The sequence below is a fragment of the Panicum hallii genome, chromosome 9 (assembly GCF_002211085.1).
Source record: "Panicum hallii strain FIL2 chromosome 9, PHallii_v3.1, whole genome shotgun sequence".
NCBI classification, from domain to species: domain Eukaryota; kingdom Viridiplantae; phylum Streptophyta; class Magnoliopsida; order Poales; family Poaceae; genus Panicum; species Panicum hallii.
Genome location: NC_038050.1, coordinates 12,257,416 through 12,275,297, shown reverse-complemented (window position 1 = coordinate 12,275,297; position 17,882 = coordinate 12,257,416). Strand labels below are relative to the sequence as shown.

Here is a 17,882-nt window from a genome sequence, read left to right as displayed (position 1 = left end):
CCCACACACACACACCACACACAGTAATAAGATCTGCTATTTTTTTTTTCAACTTGCATAGAAGCTTTTGCCTAACATCCTAGTCATCTTGCTGATGTTGGGGCATTCTTGGCTGTCCAGCTTAACTAGCTATCTCACTTTTCTACTGGCTGAGTTGGGATCCACCAAAGACTGCAAATAAGATTACTTGAAGGCTTTCTTTTTATTATTAGAAACGGAGGGCAAAATTATCCTGGTCCCATTTTATAAAAAACAGATCCAGCTATAACTAGATAGAAGGATCAAGTGGCGATTGATCTCTTTAATTACCTTGTATACATCTCAAGCTAATTTACAACCCTCTACACGTCACACACGAATCGTCGTCGTGTAACAACAACAACAACAAAGCATTCACAACTTTACACGATCACCAGCTTGCCGGTGAGATGCTATACTGGTCATGCCGCTGGATCACATCAATCCCTGCCCGCGACGCCGGCGGCGATCCCGGAGCTGGAGGGCCTGCTGAGCACGCAGTCGGCAAAGGCGAGCCTCTCGGAGAGCGCCCTGACGTGCTCCTGGTACTCGACGGCCTGCGCCACGGCCTCGGCCTCCAGCTCGCCGAGCTGCACGCACAGCCGCTCCTCGGCCTCCTCGGCCACGGCCAGCCGCGCCAGCGCCGCCTCCAGCTCCCGCCGCAGCCGCTCCTCCCTCGCCGCCGCCTCGGCCACCGCCCTCTCCAGCTCGGTGTTCCTCCGCCTCATCTCCTCCGCCTCCCTCCCCGCGTCCACGGACACCTTCCTCGCCATCATGGCTATGCTGGGCACAAGCACAACAATGTACGCAGCTGTATGCTCAAGGCTCAAAGCTTGTTCTTCAAGGCTTTCAATTCAGGCTTGGGGTTGGCTTGGTGCCTTGGAGCCTTGGATCTCTCTTTATATAGGCGGGAACGGCAAAGCGAAGGGCGAAGCAGTGTGATCAGTGAGTGACGACACGAAGGTGTCCAGGTTCAATGAACCGATCCGGCCGGGGGGCGGAGGCGCGGAGCTGTCGGTGTCCGGCCGCAGCGAGGCTACATACACGGTGACGATCGCATCGACCGTCGCCGAGACTTTGTCCTTACGTCTCTCCACCCCCCATCTCGCCTTTTGGCGCCTAGATTCATTTCCAGAGGGTGGTCAGGTGGATCGGCGAGCGCGACTGGGATATATACGGAGACGAACGATGGGCGATCGAACGGTCTCTGAATTCACCACCACAAGCTAGCTAGTCGTGTCTTCGTTTCGTTGACGCAGCAATGGTTTGAAGAGACGAATGAATAGTCCACGAGTACCGTGAGGAGGAGTTGCATGAATTGTCGTGCTTTTTATACATGAACACGTTAATTTGTGCTGTCAAATTGGAATGAAAGTAAGAAACTCAACTTTCTTCTAGACTCCTAGATGGACTTTCTTTTAGGATTCTAGTCCAGTTGAAAAGTAATTCGCTGGATTTCTTTTTCGGGTGTAATTTGTAGACGATGGCGAAATTGTCCGCGTTGTTCACGAGCATTACTTTGTTAATTGGGGGAAAGGAAAACAATACTTATGGTACGAATTATATATTTTGGGACCATGGAATGGATCTTATCCTCCGGTTAAGTTACTCACGAGCATGACTTGTGGTGTAGAGAAGGAAAATAGTTCTTTTCGTCGTACGAAATATTTTGGGACTAGAGGTCTTATTATTCTCCAATTAAGTTGCTATTATTATGTCACAAAAACAGTTGAGATCAGCGATGAGCCGATTGGATCTTGGAGCCTATTTGGAGGAGTTAAAGTTGAGTGCTAAATTTTAGCTCGAATTAGTACCCTACATATGCTAAAGTTTTTAAGTCTCGGCTCAAGTTTAGCCTATCTCATTAACGCTCCCGTTTGGATACACTAGTACTAAAACTTAGCACTTTTACCCATTAGCATTTGTATCCGAACAGAATTTTAATAGTACGCAATAGGCCGATGCTTTTGATACTGGAACATGATGAAGATTACTGGTGCGAGCGAGCAAGAACCAACAAGTATGGCTGCTGGACTGCCTGTACTACTTTTAGCAGCACGACAGCAAGGGGAAACCCGCACATTTCATCTTTCTCAGAGTTGCTCGTCCAGCAACAAAAGTGTGCCCGACTACCTTTCCACCACTAATCTCATGGATGACTCTAAACCAGAGGTCCCGGTCGCGGGGTAGCGCATCATCAATTATTGGCCTATTCGACCATTATAAAATGATCGTGATGTCATCAGGTATGGACACCTTCATGAGATGTCCAACCTTACATCCCGCTCGCTCGTAGTAACATACCTCTCTGTCTCTACCATATTTATAAATCTACTAAGTTCGTGCCCGTACGTTGCTACAGATGGCAACAATAATTTTGGGAAAGGCAAAATGGTATGTTTTATTTTATAGGTTCGTGTTGTTACGGGAGGTAAAAAGTCAAGTGTAAAAGATATAAATCTACCAACAAATAATAGTATTCATCGCATATAACATTATCGTTAAAAAAGTATTAAGATAAATTAAACCCGTAAGCACACCATTATCACCACGCTCCACTAAATATGCAAATAAATGTATAACAAATTCTAATTTATATCTCTTCCTATGTTGCGGCTAAGATAATCTTTTACGTTCGCAGGAAGCAGTTTTCGATAACACTTCGCGTCTAACGACAACACTTCGATGATGAAGTTCTGGCACATAGTACGATCATCCTGTGAACAATTCAGACATATAAGTATACATCCATATGTGATTAATAGAAACAATTATTAAGGATCGCACAATATTTTTTTACATGAAGTAGTATACTCACCGTATAAATTTTTGTGCTTTCGGGACTCTTCCACGTAGACATGTACTGTAGAACTAGGTAGCCCGTAGAATACCTGCGGTAGCTTCCCTATCAATCATATTGTATAGAGTAAATAAAAGCTATTAATGATTAGTAATCTAAATAATAAGTTACCCGTTTTTGTCTTCAACAATACCCTTTTCACGGGTGAATTTCCACGTGTAGATATCCTGATTCCAACCGAGACTATTTACGTTCATTGCAGCTATATAATTTTGTAGAAATATGTAATGGTAAGTCCATATTTTCTGTATGGAATATCTTCACACCACTCCGGAAAGAGTTGACCGATAAATCATGTTAATCTTTTATTCATATGATCAAAGACATATAGAATGAAGTCTTTCCCGGTGCACCATGGTAGGAGAAACTACAAAAAAATATAGTGTAGTAAGATATACAATAACAATATCTAAAATTAAGCAGTTGGCAGACTTACGTATCTGCAATGCACCCAGGTCTTTACTACTATAGTTTTTGCAAAATTTTGGATCTCGTGTTAGATCACACATCGTCTGCAAAATATAGGATAATTAATTGGCGTGATCGGTAGTCCACATGAATAATATATTTTTCAAAAAATAAGGTTAGTGATATACTATGTTATGAAAATATATATAACTACCCACTTACACAGAATCGTAGATCCATGAGATGCTTTGACATCGCCCTATTATAATAATTTGACTTTCGGTACTCATGAACTACATAATAATGAACACGTAGATTGAAACGTTGCTTGGATATGCCTTTATCTATCCTTAATGTCTCCTGCAGATCTTTGATAGTTAATGTAATATTGTAAGGATGAAAGCTTCGCACCCAAAGCCTCCTGTTAAGAATAAATTAAAAGCAATGATGCCAAATTAATCTTAATAATTTATATATTGATAGTCAAAATTGTGATTGAGTAGTATACTTTGCAACAGTACTCGGAGAATGATAGGAAGTGAGAGCTTACTCCAAGATAATGGCATCATCAATTGACATGATGTAATCGCACAATATCCTTGTCAACTCTTTTTTGGGAAGATTCATGTCCTGAAATAGAGCCTAAAAACTCATCTTTAGATTGGTCACAATTATTTTGTGTAGAATTTTGCTGAGTTAATATGATGTCACCGTCTCGATTATGCTTTCTCTTGCTTGAAGTTGTGCTCTGCTATTTAGGATTTTCTATTTCCACTACATCGTTTGGACTTCCAGGTTCATCACCATTGCTCGGATGAAATAAACGTCTTCGCCGGAAGTTAAATGTAGACGATAACAGAATAGCAGCAAGTTTCAATATGAATCTTTTCATATTTTGCTGCACAATCGATATAAAACAAACATCGATTAGTAAATTTGTTAACCGGTGATGATAATTTTCTAGTAAGCTATCTAAATAACCTGTGTTATGGTGTCCGAGAGCTCATCTCCAGTCCAATACGCGGCAAAATTCATTAAGAATAGGCCACATGAACAATTACAATGTAAACAATAAACAAAGGATAAGATTCACACAAATTTGATTTACGCATGTTAATTTATACTTGCATAATATTAAATCCACACCACTCAACTGTTCATGCATAAAGATTTATATAACATTATCGTTAGGTCAGCAATAATCACATAATTATATGGTTAAGTAATACTCACTGTAGCATCGAGGTCCTTGCGTCCCAAGAGTATACACAACGAATCGAGCGCTTGCACCTTGCACTTCCGAGCGTTGATAACATCAAGATACCAATGTGTATTCTCAATATTTATTGGAAGAAAAATCTAAGAAACCATGAAGTACAACAGAAGAGAAATATCATATGCATGTGAGCCAAATTTTAGAAACCATATCATAATTAAGGCAGTATAGAGTTAATATACGTTACCATGTCATGGGCCAAGTAATTTAACACCCGATCATCCAAACGAGGCATTTCAGAAAGTACATGTGTCATGGGCCAAGTAATTTAACACCCGATGACCCAAACGAGGAACCCTGTGAACATCAATGTTACCCTTGAAGTCATAAATCCTGATCTAAAACTTGAACCCCCATATTTCAGTCCCAAAACTTGAAATTTTATCAATATGCGATGGGGTCCTAATGTGCACAGGTAACATATGTAACGATTACAAAATCATTTCCCCTTCATGCTTGAGCTGAGTTAGATAAATCTTGTGCATCTTCCATGGAGGAAAGAAGCACCAAGGATCACAACTGCAGCTCCAACCCAAGAAGATTCTTACTACAATTCAATGGCATGAACATAATTTTTTTTTTTGGAAACAGAGATACTGGGTTTGAAGTTGTTGGTACAGATAAACAATATGATTCAGGGATGACACAAAAAGAAAAAACAAGAATCAGTCAATAATCAGGTATGTTGGAACCAGAGCTTCATTGGGTTCGTTCAGAGTGACAACTCCTCTAACATATTGCTTCAGGCACAGAACATCGCTAGGGAACAGAACATCACCTAGCAAAACATACTGGCTCTTGTTCAAAAGCTCGAAGAGCTCCTGGCCATGGCCGGCGGCGGCTTTGGCTAGCCAGCCAGCCGGCGTTTCGGGGTGTAGCAAAACATACTGGCTCTTGTTCAAAAGCTCGAAGAGCTCCTGGCCAAGGCCGGCGGCGGCTCTGGCTAGCCAGCCAGCCGGCGTTTCGGGGCGCAAGGGGTTCGATCGGGGTGTGGGGGAAGAGGAGGATGAGGGGAACTCACGGGGGTGCTCACCAGCGGCGGAGAAGAACAGGGACGGCCGGAATCCGGCCGACGGCGGCCGGTTAGGGGACTGCTTGCGGCGGCGGCGTTCCAGCGGACGGCAGGCGACGGGGAGCTGCAAAGCGGATTCGCCTCGTCGAGCGGATCGTCGTAGTGGTGCTGGATTGGTGCGGCGGCCACCACTCGTGATGAATCGAATGGCGGAACGCCGGCGGCGGCGCTCTGTTCGACCGCCGCTGCGGGGGATGCGCTGCTGCGCGAGGACCGAGAGGCGAGGCAGCGGCGGGAACGCGCGTTGGTGACGCACAGGGAGGTGCCGGCTGCCTCGGCGTTGGTGGCGGGGGAGCGGCAGCGCGTAGGAGGCGCGGGGGATGATGTCGCCGCCGTCCTGATCGCCGCAGTCCTGATCTTCGCCGTCCTGATAGAGCGCGCAGGCAGCCGGGGCGACCTAATCAGACGGCGCGCGGGTTCTTTTGCGGCCGGACGACGGTTCGGCGACGTTCGTGCGGCGGGACGATGGTTCGGCGACGTGTGATCTTTTTTGCGGCGGGACGACGGTTGGGCGACGTACGAACCAAATTTTTTTCGCCATTTGAGTTTTTTTAGTTGTAGAGAAGAGATTAAACTGGGGGCATCAATCAACCAGTTCGTCCGGAAGCTGGGTGCTTGTGACCAGAAAATAAGTTTGGATAGTTCACTGTTATCAACAATGACCTGAAATCACCGTCCCGTGGAACATGAGTGGTCACAGCCTCACAGTTGCCCCACCAAGGTTTAGGTTTGCTGTGATGCATTTTTTTTTAATGGAGGCAGTTGATAGCAAGGCTCCAATGGTGAATTCAGGACAACATGATGGACGTTCGGGAGAAAGAAACTGACAAGAACAGTGACGTCACCCATGACCGCCGCGTCTCACGCTCGCTCTTCACCGTCCGGCTCTTCCGACGCTGGCAGGGTCAGTTCCGCGCCCCTTCGGGCTCGCGCGCGATGGCAATGATCTGCAGCTACCTCCCGCTCCCGCGCCTCCTTGCCCGTGGGACAGCGGCCGCGCGCCGTCGCTTCAGCCTTTACGGTTGTCGGGGCCCCGACGTTACTCGGCGGCCGGCCACCGGCCCAGCCACCGTCGTCGTCCCGGCTAGAAATGACGGCGCGCCTAGCAATAGTAGATCAGAAACTGCAATGGCAATGGCATTATGGCAAAAGCCTAGCACAAAGCCGGATCGGGTAGGCTGCCTCTCGCGATCCGGGACGATTCGATTCGATGCGATGCGACGGGAGGATCCAAATCCAACCTCGTTTTGTTGCCAAAAAAATATCACGCCAGCAGCCAGCTCTACACGACGATCGTACGTACAGTGTTCGTTTCGGACTTCGTCGTCAGAAGACGGACGGGGGGCTCCTATAGACGTTCCACTGAAATGGTTCTACAGAGCCCACCAAGACCTAGCCGATGATGGATCATTCAATATTATACTGGAAAAATGTTAATAAAAATATTGAACCAACATTTTTCCAAAAAATATTAAACCTCAATATTTTTTCTACAAAGTTGAACAAAAAAATTTCAAATATATTGAACCTCAACTTTTTGAAAAAAGTTGAGCCAAATTTTCTTATGTTTTCAACTTTTTTAAAAATTCAACATTTAATAAAACAATCGCCGCCGCCGCACCTTCTTCTCCGGCTCCGGCGGCCGCGCAGGGCTGTGGGGCACGGGTGCGATGGTGGCGGCGGCTGGCCGACCGCGGTGGCGTGACGGCGGCGGCGGTGCAGGGGCGCGCGCGGCAGCGGCGGCGGTGCTCAGGGGAGGAAAAGGAGGCGGCGGCGGTAGCAGGGGTTAGGGTTGAGAAAAGTGGTAGGTGAGGATCCGACGGATGAGATTGGTTGTACGAATCTTAAATATTGGAAGGTGGGGAAGAAAAAATGTTCCGGAAGATGCATAAGAATCCAGAGACGGACAAACGCTCAGGGCCCGCTACAGCATTCTTGTGTTGGGCCGGGCCAGCTTTTTGTTCAGAAATTTCCGAACGGGCCTCTACTGGGCCGGCAGTGATCGTAACCCGGAGGCCCCCTGTTATCTAAAATGGGCTATGTTGGGTCAAGGTGTGCAAGGGTACTCGCGTAATTTCTCGCTGTACAACACCTAGCTAGGGTTTCTCCCTTCCGCTCCTCTCCATATAAATTGAAATTGAGGGACGCGTCGCTGCAGTCAAGGTAGCCATGAACCGGAGGAGAGCCGCCGCATCAACCGAGAAGCTCTGCGTCGCCTATGAGTCCCATCTGTTCGCGATTTCGTTTCCCCTCTTTTGATCCGATACGCTGCGATCTTTCGGCCTATTTCTACTTTATTCTTCCCCTTTATACTTCTTGGGCGTCAGATCGATCTCATCTCGAAGGAGAAGAAGAGATCCTTAACGAGCAATGATTCAGGCAGCCCCTTTGTCCGATTCCAATGGCAATGGAGGTGTTGCGTTGCTCGGAGAACAAACCTTCTGCTCTTCAGATCGGCTGAGGGGGGAGTTCGCCTCCCCTCGTTGAGGCTGGTCTAGTAGTCTTAAGAACAACTGCTTCCCTGCCTCGTAATCCTTCTTTTGCTCTTCAATTGAATCCCTTTTGTTTGCAATTGAGATTTTAGTGATTAGAGGAAGGTTTCATAGGTTCACAGCAGCAAAGAACTTGAACGGCACAATAATTTCTATTTCTTTTTGAACAATAGATCGGTGCACTGCGGGGAACAGTGGCATTCTTGCCAAATCAAAATCTGAAATTGAACGCAGTATTTTAATGGGAAAAGTGTGAACACTGGTGCTGGATCGGTAGCAAGATCTGAATGAAGCCTTGCAACGAGAAATGATTCAGGCAGCCCCTTTGTCCGATCTCAATGGCAATGGAGGTGTTGCGTTTCTCGGAGAACAAATCTTTTGATCTTCAGATTAGCTGAGAGGGGAGTTCAACTTCCCTCGTTGAGGCTTGTCTAGTAAGTCTTGAGAACATCTTAAAAATAAGTTCAAATACTAGTATCTGAATCTCTCATTGATATTTCCCTTTGAATCCTATTTTGCCAAAGCCTCAGTAAAAAGGAAGTGCAAAAACTTGAACGTCAGAGCTTTACACTGCATTTGTTACATCTATCCAATCAAAAACTGAAATTGTGTTCAGTACAGAAGATTCAAATGCTTTAAACATTACAGTCTTAACTGGATATAACATTACAATCTGTAACTGGATATAGCTGAACATTATATTACCAATAGCATGAACATGGATCAACAGAAAGATCTAATGATGGCATGGCGGTGGTGTTGGGCTCAATGGCCGACGCCGAGTCCACTGCCGGACGCCGTGTCGATGATGTGATGGTGGTGGTGGCGGTGGAGTCCGGCGTGGTGGACGATGGTGCATGACCGGGCCAGATTTTGGTGCTGGCGGTGCCCTCGCCGTCCTCCCCAGCACAGCAACCGGCCATGCCCCGACGAACAGAGCAGCAAGAATAGCGAGGCCGGCCAAGAGGTTGAACAGTCTCATTGTGGCTATGAACGTTTGCTCTCGGGTGATCTGCTGAGCTGAATTTATACTGAAACTTGGGCCTCTGACTCAGGGTTCTGCCTGCGAAATCTCAGGCAGAGGCCTCTTGAGATCCGAACACACATGGATGCAATCAATGAGTTCTTGGCTCGGCTTGTGCGGGTTGATTTTCCGGAACCTTTTTTTTTCGTTTTTCAAAATGGCATGCAAGAATAATGGAATGGAAGAGATGCTAAGCAGGTGGGGTGCATTGGCATGGTAGGCTTTCATGTGCCTGAAGATAAGTGAACACTAGCTACTTCATTTGGTTGTGCTCTGGCGCCGACGGTGTTGGAGGACGCAATGGCTGCACGCCGCGCCGAGGATACCGCGGCGGCCAACGACGGTATTGGAGCAGGGGAAGGAAGAAGGGGGAAGACCGGAAGAGGAGTGAGTTTAAGATGGGCAGTGACCGTGGCCTTCATGTCGGCAAGTAAGAAGCGTTTGTGGTCGAACACAATTCAGTTGCAACTCTTGAGATTATCCGAACCGATATGAGATTTGTATGATCGATGGAGCTTAAATGTTTGGCCAAGTTGAGGCCGGCGCTGCAGTACACATGCTGGTAGTATATTGGCCCATATGACTTGGTTGTACGCATGACATCGAACAAAAAGACAATGAATTATGTGGTGCAAACTGAAAATTAAAGCGTATGCATTTCCATATTCCTTATCTTTAATAGAATTAGTTTGTTTTGGTAATGTATACTGCTCGGATATTTTGTGTTGTTTTTTCGAGACAATTCCCACAGGTTGGCTTCAGTAACGAGTACCTAATTCTTTGAGCAGCAGATAAGTAGTTCAGGACACTGTATTGCTACACATTGTGGACTGATCAAAGATGTTGAATGACAAACGAAGGCGAAGCTATGTTAGAAATCATAATATATCTGGGTACAAGAGTGTAAGACTAGACTAGCTGCTGGGAGCTGGATGAACTGCGAAGATCTAATGGTGGCACGGTAATGGTGCTGGTGGCGGCGGTGGTGAAGGGCGCAATGGCTGCGCATGTCGTGGAGGATTCAGTGGCGGTGGCCGAGGCACCGACCGCACACCGTGCCGATGATGATGATGTACCGGTGGTGGTGGCAGTGGCGGTGGCGGCGGCGGCAGTCTTGGTTTCACCATGCTCCTGCTCCGGCCAGCCTGCGGCGCTGGCGGTCTCCTCATAACCGGCCTCGCCCGTACAGCAACGTGGCATGGCACATTTGCGGCGGAGAGAGCGATCAGGATGACGAGGAGCTTGAGTACTCTCATGCTGACTGCTGAGAATTAAGTGAGAAGGTCGGCTCTCGGCGATCTTGTGAGCTGTGGATTTATACGGAAATTTGGGTGGTTGACTTCGCCCTGTATTGGGGATCACACATGGATGCAATCAATGAGTTCTTGGCTGGGCTTGCGCAGGTCAACGCTTCCAGCGTTTTGTCAGTGATGGTTCCGAGGTCTTGTGCGTTGAAATGGTTGTCATCCGCCGAGACAGCTTGTCAAGCATTACCCTGGAAATTTTCTCCAATGCCTGCTATGGGTAATGGAAAGGCTGAGATGCAAAGCAAGATGGAAATATGCTAGTTTTTATTGATGGTTTTCTGCTGAAATTGCAGCGTCCCAGCATACTTGAAAAATGATCCATGGACAACGGGAGTTTCATTTTCCTATTGGAAACTACACTCTTGAGTCTCCGAAGATCCCATGAGGCCATGAACAATACTCCATCTTGTAAATTAGCAAAAACTGATGCCAAGTCCATCTTAATTCTCAAACATGTGAACTTGTTGCCTTCCACTAGTAAGATCGTATCGGCGCCGACGCCACAGCCCCGTCCTTGGTCAGGTTTCTGGATCCCAAATCGGATGCATGGTTGCGCTGCTACTGACAAATGTGTCATTTATTCAGAAAAAACAATATCTGGCTGTTTTCAGGACAGTTTTCACAGCTCGAGTAGTCTTACAGAAAACAATTTAGTGCAAACTGCAGAACTGTTTCAGCAAATCAATACACTCATTTTTGCATTTCAATCGTAACACAACAAAATTCTGCTTGAATATCGTAAGCTAACTGAGCTGGAGAGTTCAGACTTATTTGGAATTTGGATGAACAGAAAGGTCTACGGTAATGGTGTTGGCAGGGACGGTGTTGGAGGGCTCAATGCCGGCCGCACGTCGTGCCGAGGATGCAGTGGAGGCGGCTGCGGCAGACGCAGTGACGGCACGCTGTGCCGATGATGACATGGCGGCGGCGGCCGCGTTGAAGGGCGCCTCGGCTGCGCGTCGCGCTGATCAGGATACGGTGGCGACGGTGGCCGACGCAGTGACCGCACGCTCTGCCGATCACGGTGACGCGACGACGTTGGCGGTGGCGGCAGATCCGGCGACAGGTCGGGCTTTTGCCTCTTCGGGCGCCGGTTCGCCTGCGGCGATGGGGGCGCCACCGCCTCCCTCCCCATTACAGCGACCGGCGACGGCACGCTCGTGGTGGACAGAGCGGCAAGGATGGCGACGACGGCGAGCAGCTTGAGCAGCCTCATCGCGGCCAGGAGCGGTTGCTCTCCGGTGACGTGATGAGTGATATTTATATTCCATACTGAAACTTGATGATTCACATGGATTGGTCGCAAACCCGAGGTTTCTCTGTGTTGAAATGGCTCTTTTTTTTTAACAAGATGTGCGATCAAATGCTGACCCACCAACAAAGGCAAATGCCAATGAGATCAAAAGCACAACGATTGTACACGAGGAAGTCGAGTGAAAAAAAATCTTAAAAAAGAAGGAAAGAAAAAATGTGTCTGGAGCTGGAGAATCTTGTGTGGCCTGTGGGGTGACCGGTAAGTGGCATTCCTGGCAACTTCCTCCAAATGCCATGACCAGCAAGATCCAATAATGGCGGCACGGTGGAGGTGCCGGGGGTCGTCACGGCGCTGGAGGGCCCAGGGGCTGCACGTCGCGCCGAGGAGGATACGGTGGCCGTGGCCCGCGTACCGACCGCACGCCGTGACGACGGTGGTGACGACGATGCGCCCGCGGCGGCGGCCTATGACGTGGGAATACGTACAAGAGCTGGGCCGGGTTCGGACCCGGCGGGGTGCTCGTCGCCCTCGCCAGTACAGCGGCAGCCGGCCATGTCACGCTTGCGGTGGAGAGAGCGATCAGGACGGCGAGAAGCTTGATAAGCAGGCTCATGGGGGACAAGAACGTTTGCTCCCCTGCGATCTCGCGAGCTGAATTTATACTGAAACTGAAACCTGGACGAGCTCATTTGCTGAACGATTCGGCGAGCAGAAAATTGTACTGATAGTCGGAAACTCGGATGTGTTGATCTGGATCTGTCTGGGAATCTCTCGCAGAGGAATCAGGCATGTCACCTGTGAGACTGGCACACACGTGGACATGGAGATGCAATCACCGAGTTCTTGGCTAGCCTGAGCAGGACAACGGATCCAGCATTTGATACGCAAATCCGAGGCTTCTGTGCCTGAAAATGGCCATCCAGCGAAGAAACAGGTTCGTGTCTGAGTCGGTGCACACAAGGAAATCAAGTAAGACGCGTTCTGAAGATTCTTGGGGGCGAGCAGGTTTTTGAAACAATTTAATTTTTTTTTGAAACAATTGGGGGCGAGCAGGTTCACAATAGGAAACTAAGAAAAATGCTGATGCTGCCAAGAGAGAAACATCAGCATACGCTGAATGATACTGGCAGGCCCGGATACTAGAATGAATCCATGAACAACGGGGGGTAACGCTGTCGAACGAAAACACCAAACTGAAGAACACCACCGAATTAGCCCGGACTAACTACGATACAGGGAGTGGATCGCCAACAACCCAGATCTGATCTGCTACACTGCTGGAGCTACAGCTATGAGCATGGTGGTGGTGGCGGTGGCGGCGGCGGCTACGACGGATGGTATGGCCTTATACTGGCGCGTGGAGTTGCCGGCCGCGGCGGGGGCGGAGCCGCCACCGGTTTCCTCAAGCCAAGAGGTCTCAACGGCGGCACCGAAGACTCTGGACGGTGATCTTGGGGACCAAAGCGTGGAGGCCGCGGCAGCTGCGGCGCGCTAGCATCTCGGTCCTGCCCGTGCCCGGTGCTCCTCCGCTCGGCGCTGGAGCAGACCAGAGCTGCCGCCAGGATCAGGAGAACGCCGGCAAGCAGGCGAGATGGGAGCGCCATGTCGTCGGTGATGTACTGATGCTCTGAATCTCTTGTGATCTCTCTAGCTGTGGCTTGCTGAACTCTACGCACAAAGGGAGAAGTTGGTCAGTGTAGCCTGGTGTCCGGCCAGTGCGACGAACCTGGTCACGGGTCACGGGCGTGCTCTGAGCCTGTGAGAGTGACTGAGCTGTTCAGTCGCATGTACGGCCGTGGTACCCGCGCCAGTGGATGTGCGTGGCAGCGTCACATGATTGTGACAAATTCTGGGATAGTCTCTGTCTCTTTGAAGACAGATCAGTGTGTTGCCGTACTGCTACAACTGGGACTAGTCACCATCAAAGAAATTTACGAACGGGCAAGTTACTGGGTGTTACAGCGTGTAACTAGTTGATGAGAGCTGGATGAGCAGCAAGATCTAATGGTGCACTGTGGCGGTGGCGCGGTGCCGGGGCTGATGCCTGATGGTGTGGGAGGGGCATTGGTGGCACGTCGCGGCGAGAATACGGCGGCGGAGGAGGACGACGACGACGCAGCGACCGCTCGCCGTTCTGCTGCTGACGTTGTGACGGTGGCAGCGGGCGGCGATGGTTGCCATGGATGTCTCTGCGTTGTGAACGGACACTGGCATGCACTCAACGAGTTCTTGTATTGACTTGCGCAAGTCAATGGAACATTCAGCATCTGTACCCAATAAACCCGAGGTTTTTTGTGCGACAATTTAACAAAACCCATTCGAGTCAGTTCACACGAGGATTTCAGCACAAGGAGTTCTGAAGAATTCTGGGGTAAACAAGTTCAGCTCTTGGAAAAATCCTTCAAATGCCACTCTAAAATAGCGGAATGGCGTGCAAATGTTAACATATGGGTGCAAATTAGTGATCTTTAGATGGACCTCCAACTCCCTCCAACTCTCTTCAGTTCAATTATTCATGCTAATTTTTCAAAATAGTCCATTTTAAAAAATTAGTATAAATTAAAGGGTTGGAGGTGCACCGAGGATCACCGATTTGCACTCATATTAACACACGTACTACTACTTCTGAAAGGCAGAGCTAGATGAATCCATGGTAAGATTAAGCTGAGGCAAAGCACAGTACAGGGAACGGGATGGGAGGGCAACGATCCTACCATCTGCTTGAACGACAGCTACGAGCATGGCGGCGGTGGCGGAGGTGGAGGCGACGGATGAAGTGGGCTACGAGTCCATGGAGTTCCCGCCCGCGGCGGCGGTGGAGCCGCCACCGGTATCCTCAAGCCAAGAGGTCTCGACGTCGGCATCGGACCTTCTTGCCGGTGGTCATGGCGCCCATCTGGCGGCGGCACAGGCGATGTGTGGTACGCCGGAGCCTGCTCCCGCGTTGCGCACCCCTGCTCGGCGCCCGAAGAGACCAGAGCGAGTGCCAGGATCAGGAGGGTTGGGGCAACAAGGCGATAGGAGGACATCGTCATGTTGCTGGCGATCTACTGGTGTTAGCACTGAACTTCCAATGGCTTCAGTAGCTAGCTACATCCTGAACTTATCGGAGGCTCTCGGTCACTCACGGGGGTGCTCTGGCTGAACTGTTTCGATCGCTGGTAGGGCATGGTACGGTACCAAGACCACTGGATGTGCGTGACACGTGACCGTGTCTCCTTTCCTCGTGTCGTCGGCAGCCCTGGCCGGATATGCTTGCCCGCTAGCAGCTCTGATCTGTGAAGTGAATTCTGAATTGAAGAGTTAACATCTCCAGGAAAATACTGAACTGCGTGCTGTTGATGTGGATTCTGCACTACGAACGAGAACACCATTTGGTTGGCACGCACATGTTGCAAGCCCATGGGTTCTTCTTCTTCATTTGGTTTGCAGGGAAATGCCTGCCTGTAGTTGCCATGCTCTACTAGTAGTGGAGTAGTAAAAGAATGTTAAGAAAATAAGAAGGCAGCAAGAGAATATGCAGTGATCACCTGAAAGTGCGCTGCGTACTGGCACGAGTTCACGAACAAGGGAAAATGCTTAATGGTGGTTACATTGCTTGCCTACTTATAAGTAAACTCCAAGCAGAGGACGCTTAGCAAATTATGGCCTCGGCCGAGTACGCTACAGGGAACTGAATCACAACGGCTACGATCATGCCACCGGCGGCGGCGGCGGAAATGGCGTTCGACGATGCACTAGAGTCCCGTGCTGCGGAGAGGGCGGGACCGGTGCGGGCCTCCACGGCACCGCAGCTTCTCTACGGCGATCTTGGTGGCCAGGGGCATGACGGAGGAGGTGGCGGTGGAAGCACCGGTCGAGGTGCCGCGTGGCACGCCGGAGCTTGCCTCCGGTCATGCTCCGAGCCTACCCGTCGCCTTGGCCGCCTCGGCGTCCGAAGATGCCAGAGCTACGGCCAGCACCAGGAGGGCTCCGGCTAGCAGCTGGGGAGGAGAGGAGCGTGCAATGTTTCTGAACCTTAGAATGTGAATGACGGATGGCCTCTCGATACATCCTGAACCTGAATTTTTCAGGCAACCGGACTCCGGAAAGCGGGGCAAATTTGGCGGGTGTTCATGCTCACTCTCGGTTTCACGACGATGCGAGCTGTTCACTGGTCCGGCCTTGGCATCTAGCTCCTGTCTTTGTGGTCTGCAAGATGCGCGAACCGGACCTGGTTCCGGCGTGTGGAGCGAATGCACCCGGCAATTCGCCCCGGCCGTAGGAGAGCTCGATTGGAGTCTGAGCTGAAGCGTGAAGCACGGGTTCCCTTTTCGCGTTTGAAACAGTGGATGTACCTGTACTAGTAGTATGTAGTATTTTTATTTTTGAAAAAGAAAGAAAGAAAATGCACACCCTTGAAGCAATACTGCGCCGCCCAACGGCAGAATACGACGAGTTTCAGGATATCTGAATTGGGCGTCGCCGTGGGCCTAATTCCAACACAAATGGGGTGGCCCACTGCGTGACGCCGTGGGCCTAATTCCAACGGAAATGGGGTGGGCCCCCACGCCGTGACACCGTGGATAAAAAAGCACAGGGGCATAGGGATCGTGGGCCGCGCGCCTCCGATGGAAAGCACACGGCAGCTCGCACGCCACGCGACAAAGGCAAATCGGTGAGTCCATTACTTCTGCCGAAGCCGAACACGGAAGTCGTCACCAAGACACGCAGGACAACAAAGCTCACTGGTCCGTGGCTCCTCCACGCGCGGCCACGCCGCCCCCCGCACGGCCAGCGTCGCCCGCCGGCGGCGGCGGCGGCGGCGGGTGCCGGAAGCCCCTCTGATGAACGTTCGGGTTCCATGCCGGGCTCCGGATCCCGCCGCCGCCGCCCGGGCGCCGCCGCTCCGCCTCCTCGGCGAGGCCGCCACGGACGACGCCGCTGCCGCCCGCGCCCGAGTGCGCCAGGCGGTAGACGATGAGCGCGACCGCCGCGGCCGCCGCGAGCGCGAGGAGCGCGCGTGCGCGGGGCCGGAGTCTCGCCGCCTTCCTCATCCCTGCTGCTGGTTCCTGCTCGCTGTGCGTGTGGCCTGGCCTTCGCGGCTGTGCCCATGGCTGCCGTGGCTTATGTACACGGAGTCCGCTTGGGGCTTGGTCCTAAACTTTGGACGCGAACACGTGACGTGTGGACTGTGGACTTGTTGCTGTTTACTCCTAGGTGGTTGGATCGGGGCCGGAATTCGTGCTGGGATAAGCGGCCTCGATCGGGGCAGCTCGAAGCACATCACGACAAGCGGACTGTTTCTCTTTTTTTCCCCCAGTGGTTGGAGCGCCAGGATGTCCAGCTCCGTCCAGGCTCCCAGACTGGAGCTGGACCATCGAAGAAGCAGCAGCACCTAGTTTTTTTTTTTTAAAAAAAGAAGCAGCAGCACAAGCGAGCGTGTAGAACAAAACATTTTCAGCATGGCGCCTCCTGATCCCTTGCGCCGCAGGAACCTTTTCATGTGCGGCGGCGGCGCCCCGGCGGAACAGGCAAGTCGTATTGTCGTCTACTACTCGTCTGGCAAACGGGCGTGGCACGGCGCGCGCTCTTTTCGCGGGGATCCTTCGCGAACCGGGCGCGAAATGGTAGTAGGATTTCGGCCGCGGACACACGCGCTCGCGAAATGGGCCGGCTGGTGCGCGTTTGGGCCGTTGCTTTCGTTCGCTTGGCGGCGGCGAGACCGACCCGGCGGCGGCGGGCGGCGGCGGCTATGCGGAGCCCGAGTTGCTGGGTCACGCGTGGGCTGTCTCAGCGCGCGCCTAGGCGGGTGGGCCAAAAAAAAAAAAGGTGACTGCTGCAGGCGGGAGGCGCGCCGAAGCAAGCGAGCGAGCAGGTGCCGTAGAACGACGGCGAGAAATGTTGGCACGGTGGAGTGGAGGGGTTGCCGTGAAGCCACCAAAACGGAGCCAGGAAAAGCCGGCCGGAAAAGGCCAACGCCGTCCACACCGCTTTTCCCTGTCCCGTGCTGGCCCCGCCGCGGCACCGCCCTCTCGCCGGCCGCCTCAGCTTTTCATGCCGTGCGCCCAAATTTTCTTCTCTCCCAATCCTACTGCCAAGTACCAGCCCAGAGCACTGACAGCGCAAGGCACAGGACGAACAGGAAAGAAAGGCATGGAACAGTAGGATGATTGGGATGGGTGACGTGG

The 17,882-nt window shown here is 50.8% G+C and overlaps 1 protein-coding gene, 1 long non-coding RNA gene and 2 other non-coding genes across 8 annotated transcripts; 2 read left to right on the top strand and 2 right to left on the bottom strand.

Moving 5' to 3' along the window:
* Window positions 1-223: 223 nt before the first annotated feature.
* On the bottom strand, window positions 224-903 carry LOC112875200 (protein RESPONSE TO LOW SULFUR 2-like). The gene has a single exon (XM_025938960.1). The coding sequence runs from the start codon at window positions 792-794 to the stop codon at window positions 459-461; it is 336 nt and encodes a 111-aa protein (XP_025794745.1). The 5' UTR covers window positions 795-903; the 3' UTR covers window positions 224-458.
* A 1,576-nt stretch (window positions 904-2,479) lies between these two features.
* On the bottom strand, window positions 2,480-6,167 carry LOC112875201. 5 transcript variants are annotated; one of them, XR_003225140.1, is made up of 10 exons: window positions 5,596-6,163; window positions 4,750-4,859; window positions 4,268-4,645; window positions 3,998-4,184; window positions 3,837-3,928; window positions 3,509-3,707; window positions 3,315-3,390; window positions 2,990-3,245; window positions 2,837-2,909; window positions 2,480-2,735 (listed from the first exon to the last, which is right to left on the bottom strand). It is a non-coding gene; the product is annotated as an uncharacterized LOC112875201 (long non-coding RNA). The 5 variants fall into 5 exon arrangements; XR_003225141.1 differs by having other exon boundaries at window positions 3,837-3,916; XR_003225142.1 differs by having other exon boundaries at window positions 3,795-4,184; window positions 5,596-6,167.
* Window positions 6,168-8,011: 1,844 nt separating this feature from the next.
* LOC112878377 lies at window positions 8,012-8,148 on the top strand. Its single transcript, XR_003225707.1, has one exon. It is a non-coding gene; the product is annotated as a small nucleolar RNA snoR77 (small nucleolar RNA).
* A 292-nt stretch (window positions 8,149-8,440) lies between these two features.
* On the top strand, window positions 8,441-8,578 carry LOC112878378. Its single transcript, XR_003225708.1, has one exon. It is a non-coding gene; the product is annotated as a small nucleolar RNA snoR77 (small nucleolar RNA).
* The last annotated feature ends 9,304 nt before the right edge of the window (window positions 8,579-17,882 follow it).

Bases quoted from the DNA above. Each gene is read 5' to 3' on its own strand.
- LOC112875200 (XM_025938960.1), bottom strand. From the start codon at position 794: ATGATGGCGAGGAAGGTGTCCGTGGACGCGGGGAGGGAGGCGGAGGAG.